Source organism: Pogona vitticeps, chromosome 2 (assembly GCF_051106095.1).
Source record: "Pogona vitticeps strain Pit_001003342236 chromosome 2, PviZW2.1, whole genome shotgun sequence".
Classification (NCBI taxonomy): Eukaryota; Metazoa; Chordata; class Lepidosauria; order Squamata; family Agamidae; genus Pogona; species Pogona vitticeps.
The window spans coordinates 64368736-64384353 of NC_135784.1; the positions used below are offsets into that span (position 1 = coordinate 64368736).

General features: G+C 43.2%; 1 protein-coding gene across 5 annotated transcripts in view; it reads right to left on the reverse strand.

Moving 5' to 3' along the window:
* CELSR3 (cadherin EGF LAG seven-pass G-type receptor 3) overlaps positions 1–15618 on the reverse strand; it is a 117449-nt gene that overhangs the window by 45295 nt on the left and 56536 nt on the right. For all 5 annotated transcript variants that reach the window (XR_012083524.2, XM_078385268.1, XM_072989568.2 and 2 more), the window contains exons 3-13: positions 13670–13892; positions 12977–13092; positions 9471–9559; positions 6686–6843; positions 5179–5342; positions 4092–4217; positions 2888–3057; positions 2344–2529; positions 1786–1896; positions 1016–1184; positions 537–678 (exon numbers count right to left, since the gene is read on the reverse strand). Coding sequence is in view for 4 of the 5 variants with exons in the window: in XM_078385268.1 (XP_078241394.1) it covers positions 537–678; positions 1016–1184; positions 1786–1896; positions 2344–2529; positions 2888–3057; positions 4092–4217; positions 5179–5342; positions 6686–6843; positions 9471–9559; positions 12977–13092; positions 13670–13892 (1654 nt within the window). In the remaining variant the exon portion in view is untranslated. The remainder of the gene's footprint in view (positions 1–536; positions 679–1015; positions 1185–1785; positions 1897–2343; positions 2530–2887; positions 3058–4091; positions 4218–5178; positions 5343–6685; positions 6844–9470; positions 9560–12976; positions 13093–13669; positions 13893–15618) is intronic.

The window sequence follows — 15618 nt, forward strand, 5'->3', positions numbered from 1 at the left end:
CACAACATTGTCTGTCCTTGTAGCCATGCTCTAAGTTACATTTCCATGCAACTTCCTAAATGCTGTGCAAAATGTGGGGCTTACAAAACAGCACAGAGTTCACCATATATATTTTTTCCTGCCTTCCTAAGACTGAAAAAAATGTGTGTGTATGTGTGCTGATGTGTTTGTGAGAGAATATGAGAGATAGGGAGAAGGACAGAAGGGAGACAGAGAGATTAGGAGGAAAGAGAAAAACATAATTTCCATGCATGCTGCACCTGAAACCTATTTGTTGAAATTACTTCAAAGAGAATTTACTGTGTCAAAAGTAGGCTGTGAACCAGCCATTAGACAAGGAATAAGAAGACACAGAAAGCAAAATTCAGTCATCAGGAACAAAAGCGGGACTTCACCGTTCCTCTTCTCAGTGGCCTACCCATTAACGATTAGATATGCCCAGCATGGAAAGGAACATAGAAAGTGGAGGAATAGCAGATCTCAACCGGGCCCCATGCATGTATGCCGGAAAATCCATGAAGGCTTCTTGATCTCACCTGTGTTCACAATACTGCCCAAAGTGATTTTCTCCACACTCACAGATATAACCATGGGGAGCCCCTGGCTTCCGCCGACATACTGACTTGTTCTTGCATGGGTTCAGATGACAGGCATCAACACAGTTCCCCCCGTAATACCCTGGAACGAGATACGGATAATCACTTCAGACTAGAAAAACAGCCAACCAACCAACCAACCAACTACACACACACACACACACACACACACACACACAGAGAGAGAGAGAGAGAGAGAGAGAGAGAGAGAGATTATGCAAGAGCCTCTATTTAGAAACGCGTTGAAAGTATGGAAACAACTCAAGTGAGAAGTTATTAAGATGGACCCCAACATATAAGAGCCCCCCTTCAAATTAAAATACCAAAAGCTGTGATCAGAACGAGAACTAGAAAAAGGGAGACAAAATGTAAGGTAACAGACAGGAACCGGAGGCTGGGCTGCTTGGTCCATCTCCTACCTGGCTTGCATACACAGGAGTAGGTTTGCCACTTGTCCCGGCAGAGGCTGTTGAGAGGGCAGGGGCTGGAGTCACAAGGGTTGGGCACCGTACATCCCGCCTCCACGTTCAAAGTGCTGCTGGGCTTGGGCAATGCAGTCCCTGTGGCTGTTTCACCTAAGCGTACTCCCTGAAACCCAAGTGGGAGGGGGAAAAAGCATTTCTGATTTCCACTGTAAGGGCTGGACGTCCGTGAAAAGAACTCGGGTGACACAAATAGTCCGGTCAGAAGTATAGAGAAGGCTGCCTTCTATCACGTCGAGCCAACGATCCAATTAGGCCAGCCTCCTGATTAGCAGCAGCTCTCCAGGGCTTGTGGCAACTTTTCTTTTTCAACCCACCTGCTCTACCATGGAGCTATGAGCTCTCCCAGTTTTACAAGAACACGCTCTGTGAAGCTGCCAGTCATCCAGGCTCTCTTGTGAAGCACGCTGCTGGGTCATTCCCCCCCCCCCCGCCCCCAGTGGCAGCGGCAGTTTTGGAAAATGATCCAGTCGCTTTGCCAAGTGTTCTCCTCTTTTTAAATTCTCCAAACCTTTTGCTTTCAAGTATCCACAGGCTCAGGCCGTCCTAAAGAAATCTCCCTGTCTACCTAGAGAGCGGGCACAGCCCCTGAAAAAGGAAGAGCCTGTGACTTTGTAGTCCTCTGGCTTTGTAGGTTTTAAATTTCCCATTTCTGAATGCTCTGCCCATCTCTGAACCAAAATGCGGAGAAGCTTGCTGGGACTCACCTGGATGCAGCCCTCCAAACCATGGTGCACTTTACCAGATTCTAGGATTCCCCCAACATGGAGGTGTTTCACCTTCAGACCATGCAGGTCATTGCCAACCACTACAGTATCCTGGGGAAGAAAAAAAAAGAAACCAGGCTCATAGAAATTTTATATGAGCGTCCACTACTCATACCTTTTACCAGGGTTCAAAGATTACTGTTTATTGGATCAATAACAGATTCCTAGCAGGTGCTTAAGAAAATGGAGGAGAGGCAGGCAACCTCTGGTTCCCTCAGGTATTGTTGAACAACAGTCACCACCAGACCTAGAAAGGACAGTCAGTGATGGAAGAAGATGGGAATTGCAGTCCAACATTATCTGGAAGACCACAGGTTGCCCATCCTCTGCTTGATAGAGAGATGGAGACAAACAGAAGCACAGTAGGTTTCCACGTGAGTGTATGGGAGTTCAAAAGAGAGAGGCAGATGGGAAGGCCTGGACTCATGGAAGAGACTCCCGCCCTAATGTGGATATTGGTCCCAGCAAAGGCCCTGGACGACCGTCTTCTGGGCTCACCTGATAGGAGCCAAAATCCAGATTGAGGGTGACAATATAACGAGTCTCTCGGCCACTGCGGACATCCTGGAGCTGGAGCTGGAGATCATGCCATGCCCCATCGTTCAGCTGCATTTGATCCAGAAGGAGCTTGGTGGTGCGTCCGGATCCCCTGTTCACCACAAAGGAGAGCAGGCCGGAGTCCAGCTAAAGAGACGATGAAGTCAGAACAGAGGAAGTTCAATCGAGTAAGCAACACAGAGACAGTGCAGGCTGGATTTACCTCATGGTTCTAATTGCTCACAGACAGCAGATACGGAAGGATGTTGGGCTAAGGTACACTTACACAACTTTAAGGTATCCTAGACTCACAATAAATAGAATTTTGCACTGGCAAACAGTGTCACAAATTTTCTACACAATAAAGTCCCACCCTCCATAGCTACTTCTAATCTCAGGTATGAAAGGGAACTTCATCTCTCCTAGAAAGACCCGGAAAACTCCCAGAACTTTTGGTAAAAGCACGGAGCCAGAGCTGCTACAGAGAAAGGTGCCAGGACCCTACCTGGCAGAGGATGGTGGTATACTGGCCAGCATGTGCTTGGAGTAGCACTCCATTCAGTTGGCGTGTCCGGAATGCCAGCCCCAGATACCAAGGAGCGGAGATCTTCACCTCGTTTTTGAAGTCCCATGAGAGGATGCTGTTGCCATGGAAACGGTGAGGGTGATGCATGACTAGCAAAGAAAAGAAGCATAAAAGGTGTGGAAGTACAGAATGGTGATAGGGAAAGCCCAATGACCCCTTCCATTCGGAAGAAACTCAAAGACTTTACATCAGATTTCAGCTATCCTCCGGATTCTGTAGTTCTCTGAATTTTTTGCATTACACTTGTTTATAAGAACACATGAAAATGCAGTCTGATATTTGTATTTTAAGATTAAATCAATTTGGAACTCTCTACGTTGAAAGACTGTTCCCCAGAAGGAACATTTCATCAAATGATGACACAATCAGATATGGGCCCTGCCCTTAACAACTGGACCCTCAGCAGGTTCTACTGACTCTGGAACATCTGGGGGCTGATTTTTTTAAAAGTATATGTTTTGTTCTAGGTTACAGCTACTTGATCCCAGTTAAAAACAGCACATGGTATGTATAATTGAGCAGTGGTTCTCAATCTTGGGTCCCCAGATGTTCTCAGACTAGAACTGGCCAGCACAGCTAGTGCTGAAAGCTTCTGGGAGTTTTGGTCCAAAAACATCTGGGGACCCAAGATTACGAACCAGTGGAAAAGAGTGATGTCTGATCCAGGTAAAGGCACACCCTCTATGAACATGTTAGTGTGTTTGTATTTGAACAGTTGTATGTGCAGATAGAACATCTTTAAGAAGGCTCCTATGAAAACAGATGAGATCTTTCAAAAGAACATATAAGCTTTCATTAAACATAAAGGCCAACTCTGGCCATGAAACACACTTCAGAAGTTCAGAAACCAGAGCATACAGGAAGCTATCCCTTAAAGCCACTTTCCCCATGCTTCCCTTCTGGTCCATTTTTTCCAAATGCACAACTAGACTAATAGCATCCTCATCACTTTACCTTCCTTACTCCACCTTCCAGCAGAGACCTAACATGACATATTTTGAGAGCCAATATGACATATTTAACTTAGGATTTTCTAGTTTGTGCTCCCTTCACAGTCCAGACTACCTTCCCGCATGCTCACGTCTATTTCCAGCCCCTCCTGCCCACCTGACAGCACACTCACCGTGCCTGCAGTCCTTGCCTCCAAAGCCTATTGGGCACTCACAGGCAAAGGACGACCAGCCCACTGTGCAGGTGCCACTGTTCTTACAAGGGTTTGAATCACAGAAGGAGTGCTTGGCATGGCAACCTAAGAACAAGGTAGACAAATGGCACAGAGGTAGAGGCAAAGGACCACACTGTTAACGTGGGATTGTTTCTATTTAAGCCCAAATCCCTAAATTGCGGAAATTAAGAAAACAGGCTGAAAATCTGGTGTAAGCAAACTGCTGCACTCAAAATATTTTGGACTACAGCTCCCACAAGCGCTAACCCCATGGCCAGCAGTCACAGTTTCTGAGAACTGTTGCACAAAATGTGTGGAGGACTTGAGTTCATCTACTGCTTCCTTGAAATATCTCATTAATAATGGGCAGAAATGTCTCCTAATGTCAGTCTTCTGGCTCTCAATGCAATTTTTTTTCTCCTGCAGCTGGATCCAGATGTATCCATATTTAGAGTGCGGACACATTGAAACCAGTCCCTTGATCTCAAGGCATCTACTCAAAGTGCAGGAGTTGCAACAGACACCAACAATTGTCCCCAAAGGCCCACTGATCCAAAGACAAAGAGTACCAAGCAGCAATAGATATCTGGCTGGAAACAACAAGCATGCCAGTCCCAAGAAATACACAACAGAGAAGATGGGTGGGGTGGGGAGTATCAGTGATCCAGGGGTACAGCAGTTTGGTTATGGTTCATGCTTTGGCTGGAAAAAAAAAGCAAAAAAGCACTTATGCCAGTATTAGCAGAGTTCAGCCAAATGGCCATGCAGCTTTGCTAGAAGACAGGTGCATACGCGACTGAAGCTGTCTTATTGCTGACAATAAACTCTCAGAGCCGACAAAGCCGGGGGTGGGGTGGGCTCTGGCCCCGCTGAGGTTCATGCCAGCATCAAGACAATGGCTTTAGAAGGGGTGTGGTGTTTCGGTGTGTCCTGAAGTATCAAGGCAGGGATGGCCGAGCTGTTTTCAATTTTGGCAAGGGAAAGGGAGGGAAGATTTGGGAGAGGAATGATCTTGCAAGGGTCATGGTTAAGCAGTGGACATTACCTGCAGAGGTCCCATTGTTTGCAATGTAGGAAGCCAGGTCAATGCGTTTATTGTCAATGTATAGATCTCTCATGCACCCCACAAATTCCCTGTGTTCCACTGGAAAATTCTCAGGCAGATTGGGGACCCCTCCAAGGAGCAAAGGCCCAGTGAGGTCCAGCGATCTGGAGGAAGAAAAGGCTGTAAATGGCATTTGCAACACCTGCTCAACTCCTTGTTTCAACCCACTGACCGCCATGTGGGTCCGATTTCTGCAATGGTGGCTTGAAGCGAGCAATGGGAGTCTAATGGAGAAAGTAGCAGGTCTTTTGCTCAAGCACAAGGAAATGCAGAAGCCTCATGCTTTGGTGTTTTGGCATGAAATCAGCCACACACTTCAAACAGTTCCCTCAGCTAGGCATGCAGAAATAGAGACAAAGCAATGGCAGTCATGACTGTTGTGGGACACCAGATCTTTCCCATATTCACTTTACTGTCAGCAAGCTAAGTCTTTCTCACAAAGCTCAATATCAAGTTGACTCAGCCAAGCACAGCAGAGGTAAGGAACATGAGCTCTTCTCCAAATGCTGTTAGACTGCAAATCCCATGATACCTCACCCATTGCCTATGTTGACTGAGGCTGATGGCAGATGCACTCCAACAGCATCTGGAGGGCTATACATTCTCCATTTGTTGTGTACAGAATCCTCTACCATGCTGGAGTGTTATCTACATCGAACCTATATATAATACTGATCAACCTAACAAGATCATTGTAGGCAGTATTATTAAGTTTACGTGTGATGAGCTCTTTGATGATTCTGGCTGGTGATGACACTAGCTGTAGCCCAGCACATTTGGAGAGCACCAGCTTTGGACTGGCTGTCTTGAAATGAAGTTAGGCAGGTACAGAGTCTTGGATCAAACTCTTCTAGAGATCTTAATCTTAAACTACATCTTATCATTTTGAACATCACGTCTTCTCTATTCTCCAGAACGTATTCTCTGAAAATTAGCATGCAATAGAATAATCTGCACCCATATTATTATACCCATATGTTGCATATTGCAGATGGTGTGTTTCCTTGGTGCCATTTTCCCCATTTTTCACCACACTTCTTAGCTCTTTTGCTGAATGTTGACTTCCATGGAACCAGCTATGCAGTGCATTTCATTGTCATGGAAGAACAACAAATTGTTAGTTAATTTGTTATATTTTTTTTTTCATTTTCATTTTCTGTTCTTTCTTTCTTGCCAGCTGAGGAGAGGTGCTTTATAATTTTGGCTACAATATGTCTTCTTGGGAGGTGTTATGTCTCAAGCAGCAAAATGGCTTTGGCTATTTTTTCTCTGGACATCAAAGTGACCAGAAGGCTATGGGTGTAAGGAATTGTTCAAAGCTTCCCCTTCCTCTTTTCCCATAAGCACTTTAGCATGAACTGGAGATGGAGCTTAAGGTGGGGGGCAGAGGGGAGAATAGACAGAAAAGGTAATTTCCTAACATTTCGCAAAGGCAAAAAACCCTCACTTTTTGGAACTGGACTGCACTCCTTCTGCTGCACACGAGTAGTTGCCAATCTCGCTTCCAAACTGCAGTGCCACTGATGCATCACATTTGTCCACCATTAGGATGGCCACTTTGTCTTTGGAAGGTCCCTGCACGGAGCCCAGGGAGCTGATCTTGGGCTGAAACAATAAAGCAAGATTTGAGCCTGAATCGTCATCGTCTCCATGAACTGCAGTTCAAAATACATATTAGGAAAAATGGCAGAGTATCACTTTATACAAGTTTGGAATGAAATGGGACCTTCTTCTACAACACAACACAGGACAACACACAACATCCAGGCAGAAATCTAGCACATGAGAGACATTAATTTCCCCCGACAGATTTTCTAGAGGCAGGGAGTTTTTAACCTATGCATTTAATCATTCAGTTCCCCCAGTGTTGGGGGGGGGGAAGAATGTAGAATCATGGTGCAAAACACAAGAAGAATATAAAATAATGGGAAGTATAACAGAAATGTTTACCTTCATGTGTTTTCCATTTGCATATTATAGCTAATGTCAGAAATATGGCAACTCAAAATAGTCACAACAAATACTAAAAAGATCTGAGTTATTATGGGAATGCTTTAATTTTTTATATGTTTTCCACTTTCCAGAAACATACCATTAACACTGATTTTTCAAATATTTGTAAAATTCATCAGGATTTGTCAAAATTTAAATATGAATGTGACTGTTGCAAAATTTTGGACATTCACTGTAATATATATTTATAGATTGTATCTGTCACTTAATCTAGAAGGCTAAGGGGTGGTGAGACAAACACTTCTAGAAAGCATTGTAATAGCTTTCTCCAAGGAATCACTGCAGTAAGAATGCAGCCCTCAATGCCATCCAGCATCTGAGAATTAGGCCTTAATCTTGGTGTCTGGAAGCATCATTCTGGGATTTGGAACTCCTAGAATTCCACCCTTGGGAATTCTAGGATAATTCTGGGAATTGCAGTCCCAAACAAACTAACTCACAGCACATCCCCGTCTTTCACAACTTCTAACCGAATTCTCCAAGATCAGGAAATGTATATTGTTTCTGTACCTTTGTTGTACACCATCCAGAGTAGCAATTTGCTAGATCCTAGATGGGCATTATAAAATTCAAATAAGTAAATAAATAAATCTCTTTAATGCCATGGCAGCCTTTAAGCTGAACGGCGAATAGGGAGAAAAGTCACAAACAGAAGAATGAAAACGATGAAGTGTCAATAGCTCCAAACAACTGTGGAGAACAAGACATGATGATGTTTTGGTTGCTGTGGGTTTTCCAGGCTCTTTGGCCGTGTTCTGAAGATTGTTCTTCCTAATGTTTCGCCTTCGCGAATACATGATGATGTACTTAGATTGCCGCAAAGATGATAGCCCTGAATTGAGTTCCTCTTCTCCTCTTCCGTCACATGCTCCGATTTGACAACAGCGTGCTCCTTCCAAGGGAGCAGGAGCATGGAAATGCACCTCATGACGCAGGATCAGCCAGCGGTTATGGTACAGGAGATGGCATCTCAACCATAGGTTGGAATTCTTAGAAGTCACTCCCTGCTTTTTCTAAATACGTGCATTCATTTCTTTAGAGGCATTTGCATCTTACCTTTCTTTTGTGGAACTCAGGATGGTACATACAGTCTCCTCAAGCAGTCCCCTTCCAAGAACTAACCAGACTCAGACCTACTTAGCTTTAGCAAGGCTGTTGCATTTTGTGTATTTTGAAGCTGTTGGACCTAATGGGGTGCAATTCAGCTGACACTGATGAAATTCGTGTCTTTGCATGGGGACACAAAAATACAAACCAGCGAGTTGTGGCACCTTAAGGACTAGCATATTTATTTCAGTGGATGCTTTCATGTAGAGGTGGGCACAAACCGCTAGTCCGGAGGTTTACCCAGTTCATTTACTGCTGCAACAAGTGTTTGGCAGTTCAGCTGATGGTGGTGGCCATTCAGAAGCAGTGTTTGGAGAAGACCTGGCAGGGAAGACCTGTTGCAGCAGTAGATGTACTGGGATGAACTGCCGAACCAGAAATTTTTCTCCATCTCTACTTTCATGCATTGCCATTGAGATACAAAAAAAAATGTCTTGTCCATGAGCAGGGGCAGGTAGAGAAAGAAGGAACTTCTCAGATTTCCCAGGCTGTCCTTTTCCTGCTCTGACCTATGCTGACCTTCCTTCAATCTAGACTAATCTTAAGGTTGCTGATGTTACGGCTTTTCCTTCTCATACATTTCTTTGTGATCTTCTCTGAAAGAGGTCACAGGAGATGTCTTGCCTCCATAGGGGTGGAGGTGGGGGTGCCCATTACTCCCTGTGTCACTATCCCAGTTAAAATTAGGCTTCCCATTATCTTTTCTGCCCCAATGTGTCTCTCTAAGAAACATTAACTTTTTTCTTATTTTCTTAGAATAAAAATAAAAATAGAATAAAAACTGTATAAGTGATTTATTTCCAAAAGTGGGGGAGAAGTGTGCACTGTTAACTATTCCAATACTTGGGGGCTGAATCCACAAATTAACTCAGTTGCTTCTTCTTCTGCTAAAACAAACAATGCTCTGGGAAAGTAAAATAATTCTTGTTGAACTATCTTTAGAATATTACAGTTTTTAAAAGGTATGGATGGAGCCAGGATGGGCGGAATCAGCACTTGCTTGTGCGCTTGACGGAGAAATGCGAGAGAGAAATGTGGCCCGCTGAAGCCAATCACACCCAGGGGGAAAAGGAATAATCACAACAACAGAAGCAGATCATCTTGGCACTTACCTTGTTGTAATAATGAAGCTGAACTGTATGCCACTGCCCATCACTCACCCCTCCTGGCACGTAGGGAGTAACGATGGTACTTGACTCACCTGTAAGGTGGAGTAATATCATATCCTCTCAGAAGAACAGATGTTGGATGCAAATATTTGAGATGTGACATGTGTGGATACATGTCACAGGTCCCCCTACCCCATAACACTCACACGGGTAAGCAACAGGCATCAAACCTGCAATAATTTCAGTGCCAGTTCAAAACTTTTATATCTGCCTGGCCAATTTAAGCTGACCAGTCCATTATACTGTGTTTTTAACAGCCTTTTCAAAATACTATTTTATGATTCTGCTTTATCATATGTATTGTACTGAATGATGGGATCACCATTTTGGGTAATAGGTTCTTCATTGCCCTAATATCTTTTAATGACGGACAGTTCATAAATATCCATATATATCCACACATACACACATGAATAGGAAACTTGTAAGTAAACAAATCAGGACAACAGTAGAGATGAAAGAGTCTTTCCCAGTTTCTGCAACCTCAGTGGCAGTTGCCATATGTTACAATGCTAATCTGGATTAGTTTCTCACCCCTGCTACAGTAATTTTGGAGAAAAAGAAAACTAGATTAGTAGGAGGCACTAAGGTATCATATTTGCAAGGTCCTCATCCTGAACCCGCAAAGCTGCTCTTGGGATAAAACAAGAACTGAGGAGGCATCATATCAGCATGAAAATCATACTTTGCAAACTAAAAGCAAAGAACACATCGAAGAAGGAAGAGGCTAACTTTTCAGATTCCATACTGGTTCTGAATGTAAATTCAGACATGGAGAATTATTGTCTGTCTCTCCCTCCCATTCATTTACTTTTTCAATGTCCTTCACTGAGACAACTAGCACATGAGGCCACTACTTATTTTCACTGACACACCAATTTTCCAGAGGCCAAGGCTTTTCAATGTGACAGTATATATTTGACCATTCAGTGCACCACTAAAACAAAACAGTATAGAAGCATGGGTTCTAAGTGGCCCCTTGGCAATCCCAAGAGAACGCTGCATGTGCAGTGGTGTCACTCTTCCAAATACAACAAGATGACAGATATCCATCATTGTCCGTATTTCAGCCTCTGAAGACGTGTAGGTAAAACCACATACATGCAGGTCCCAGCACAATAGGATGTCTGATGCATACAAGCCCAGCTCAAGGGAAGGAGAAGACCTAGAGTTTTGCTATGATATATATTGCGAAACTCACTCAATGTGTTCTTCAGTTGTTTCTAAGAAATGGATCAAGCACTAAAATGTTATGAAGGAAGGCATACGCCCTTCACAGCCACATATTGGTATTTACGTGAATCATTCCAAATGTATTGGCTGGAGAACCTGGCAAAGACGTCTGCCTTGGTATTAATCTTCCACTCAGCTTTTCCAAGCAGCAGCTCTCCTTCTTGAGCAGCTTGTAATGAAAACAGCTCATAATAGCCAAAGAATATTTGGCACAAGGAAACTTCTGTGTCCTCTTTTAGAAATTAATAAATCAATAGGATGTGATTTGCAGCTTTTATAACCTTTCTCTCTCTCTCTCTCTCTCTCTCTCACACACACACACACACACACACACACACACACACACACACACACACACACGCACATGCATGCACACCATTGGTAGAAATCTTCATTGCTTTTTCTTCCATATCCTATCTAGCGAAGACGGCATACAGATTAGACTTATCCATATGATACCCTAATGGCTGGATAGCTCAGTGCACAGAGTCCGGCAGTTTGATTCTCCACGATGCCTCCCAGGAGGAGAGCTAGCCTACGTGGCCTGGGGCAATCTGCACCGTCCTAGAGCCGAATCCAGAAGAAGGAACTGGAAACCACTTCTGATTACTTTCTACCCAGAAACACTGGCAAAGGTTGCCATAAGTCAACATCATCCTGACAGCAGACAGTGATATTGTATTATGGCATTCTCATTATGTGACAGGCTTCAGTGTCAGAGCTGGAGACACGGAGCCTACTCCACCCACATGGTGTCATGGCTGCTGGGGACCCCTGAGCACAGATACATGGACAGTGGTCGCCCTCTCTATGCCTCCGCGTAACTTTGTCCCATCAGAGGTGAGATGGATTGTCTTCTGATTCAGTCTTCAAACTCACTTATTTTTACCTGTCATTCCTACTTACTTGAACCTACTATCAATTTCATGAACAACATACATGTTGTATTTTAATTTTGCACATTTTGTAGCTTATGTGTTTCATATGGTACAAAATTATTGCTGTACATTGCTTTGAAATCTTCATTTCTATGTGGTTTATAAACAATTATAAATAATCACACACACAGATATATATATAACTAAGCAAGGCAGAAGATGCTTTTATATATGTGTGTGTGTGTGATTATTTATAATTGTTTATAAACCACATAGAAATGAAGATTTCAAAGCAATGTACAGCAATAATATATATATATTATATATATATATGACCATTCAGTGTATATATATATCTTTTGCAACTAAGCAAGGCAATGGATGCTCTAGGTTTCTATTTTGGGACTCGGGCTAATTTGACAGCTTATTCACTCAGATACATTTAGAATCCAGGAAGGAATAGTCATTTCTTTCAGTACAGTCACTTTATTACATCTGACCATTACTTTCGAAGCAGAATAGCCCATAAAAGGTTTGATGGTTTCAAACAGAACCAGACAAATGAGGGATGTGGTTGGGGGTCTCATTATATCACATGACAGGATGATGTTTTATACCACAGCTTAAACAGAAGAACAGTTCTCCACCCATGCTGCTCTGTCATTCAACCTGACACTAAAAGTGCACTCAATTAATCTTCTGTAATGCAATGTAATTTGACTACTTGGGACCTTTAGATTCACCACAACAGGAACATATAGGGAGGCGTGTAAACACAAATTCTGGTGCACATATAACTATGTTTTCTCACTGCCTCCTTTTTTTGCATGTTTTTTCCCCCAGATCTATACATGTACCCACTACATGCCTCTATGTATAAATCTGCTCTTGTAATTTCTTCAATTTATGCTCTCAGAATTTGATGGCCACTCCTGTAGCACCAAAAAGGAGGGAGGCGGATGATACAAATTCGCATATGACTGACATGTGATAATTTATATGTACAGTTGTAAGTTTGGAACGAATTATTATAACTGGAATTAAGATACAACCCATCTCTCCCTAGTGGGGTACAGAAAAAACAGTTGGCTTCTTGCCATAGGGTATTGAGATTCAAATTTTCTTTTGTTTGAAAATAAGATCTCTTTTTGGGATAGAGGGACATTCTGAGTGGCTGGAGGTTTTAAAGTAAGAACATCAATAGTTCATCTCTATAGCAACTAGGTGTGAAATAGGGCCATATTCTGTAATTACTAAGCTGGCCAGATCCTCCCAGTATCAGTCAGGATCTTTAGAGACTTCCCATGTGGGGAGTGTCAACGTATCCACCACACCCACCTGTGGAGTACTTCAGCTGGACCTGTCCATCCACAATCTCCACAGCCAGAAAATCGTGCTTCTCATTTAGACGTCCATTGTAGAGAAGAAGGCCGCTGTGCTCCAAGGTGGCAAATCTAATACAAGCAACAGAGTGAAGAAACAGGAAGTAGGGCAAACCACGTCCACACAAATGTAATCAGATGAAGCATATTAATATATTTTAGTACAGTCACAGCCTATGACTGAAAAATTGCCTTGGGCTGCATGTGCCTGGAACTCATCCACAGGATACAGTCACCTCAAGAATATGTCACCATTGCTAAAATATTTAGTTTATGATCCAACCACAGAAAATAGAGTTGACATCTTTTTTTCTGCCTTACTGGCAGGGCTCTAACTGCTTAAATGACAGGCCAACATTCAGTAGTTAAGCCTGTCACTAAGCCCAAGGTGCACATGCTGGGTTTCCATTCATTAGACATTCAGAAGCCCTTCTTTCCAGGTAAAAAAAAGAAAGTGACTAGCAATCCTTATCACCTTCTGTTTTTTTTCTATCCAGATTATAAAGTACAGCTCAAAGAACACATATTTGGACAGAACCCATATCTCAGGTAGCTTGATCTAGTGAGAAACTAAAATCCGGAAGCTTAGGGCGATCAGATTTTGGACTGAGGAGAACCATCCACTCCAGCAAGATGGAAGACAACTTACGAGAGTGAGAGAGTCAAGTGGAACCTCTGACGGAGTCCTCGGAACATGACAAAAGATTTTGGAGGGAAGGAGCGTGTCGATACTTCACAGTAGGGCTTCTCAAAACCCCCAGGAGGGCACTGGCACTGGAAGCCCCCATCTGCTGAATTGGTGCAGGTGCCACCGTTCCTACATACACCTGGGACGCAGCGTCCTGCCCGACTATCCACCTCACAATTGTCACCTGTCGGGTAAAAAGAAGAGAGAAAAATGATCAGGTGGCACTCTGGGATCAGAAGATGCAAAGCCAAGGGGAAATGGCAGACAAAAGAGCTGGTATTTAGGAAAATATAGCCACGACAGGGGATATAACCTATACGTTCTCAATCTTGTTTGAGGTGCTGCACAAAGGTCAGTCAGCTGCAAGATCCTTCAGTTTGATGACTTTCTTCCTTGCGACTATTCCCTACAGCGGCCTTATCCAACTTGGCTTTTTCTAGATATCTGGACTATGACATCCACCACCTCGACCCATAAGCACCAATGGCCGGAGATGACAGGGATTGTAGGTCAAAAATCTGGAGGGAAGGAGCCTATGTTATCATGAACTTCCTGTATCATCCGAGCAATGTTATATGAAACCATGCTCCAGAGATCAAAAAAACACTGGCTATTTCTGCACAAATAAATATCAGGGGGAAGTGATGAGAAACCTAAACATTTCTTCTTTAAAGGAGGTTGGTTATGTCACTCTGAAAACTATTAGTCTCTTGGCATGGCTGAGTTCTGAATTAGGGCTTCTTGAATTATTTCCCAAAGGTCCATTAAACCAGTTCCCCTAAATTTAAGGGAAAGTTTTGTTCACATTTTCGGCATTCACAATGATATATCCCCAGAAGCTGACATTTTGTGGAAGAGAGATCAGATCTCTGAAGGGCCGCAAATGTCACCAGATCCTTTAGCAGCACATCATGGTCTCACAGCAGTTCCCAGACTTCACAGAAAAGAATCAGTTATTAACCTTTCAAATGCCTTGGAGACTGTAGAGCAAACTCTCTCTAACCTATCACATCATGTGAAGTGTTAGCTGCTCCTCTAGGGCTACAGTCTTCTCAGTCACCGATGTTAAAAGGAAGACACCTTTTTTAATGTGAGCTAATACTGTACCATTGTGATATGTCAGCCTTCTTGAGCTTGAAGCCTTCCCAATGAACAGGGCAACATGTAAGATCCTCAGCTAACTGGGGTGGGGGTGGGACAGTAGGCCATGATTCCAACACATCAGGAGGCTCAGGATGGAGAAGGATATGATATGGAAATATGCAGATGGGCTAAAACTCTCATAATTCTCCAGGTAACAACCTGTCCACCTTGGATTCAGATTAAAACCTCCTTCCCTCTTCCTCTGTGGGTTTTGGGTTTTTTTTCCACAGAAGATTATTTAGGATTGGATTATCATGACATAGTGTGGTAGGTGGGTCATTACACAGAAGAGAGAGAGAAAACCTATACTTAATGTTGATTCTGTGAAGTGAATTTCCCAGCCTACAAGACTACGTAAGCCTCCTGTATTGTTTATTACAGCTATTTGTGTTTCCTTGTTTGTTTTTAAGAGATTTGACTTGGGAGGTCACCAGTAGAAAGAAGATGGAGAAAAGGAGAAAAAATGGAGAGGAAAAGGAGGGAGAGTACAGAGGAGGAAGAAAGCAGAATGAGAATAACAAAAACAACCTATTTGCATATGTTTAGTGACTAACAAAATTCCAATATGTGGTTCTCCTTACAAAACACCTTATGCTCAGTTCACTTTAAGGAGTTTTGTTTTGTTGGGAACAGATCATGAACACCACAAAAGTCTGTGGTCATGTTAAACCACCCACTTACAGGCACACTCGGCTCTTCTGGGGATTCTGCAGGCCTCATTTCCAGGCATCTATTGGAAAACAGTGTGGCATGTGGCCCATCAGTGA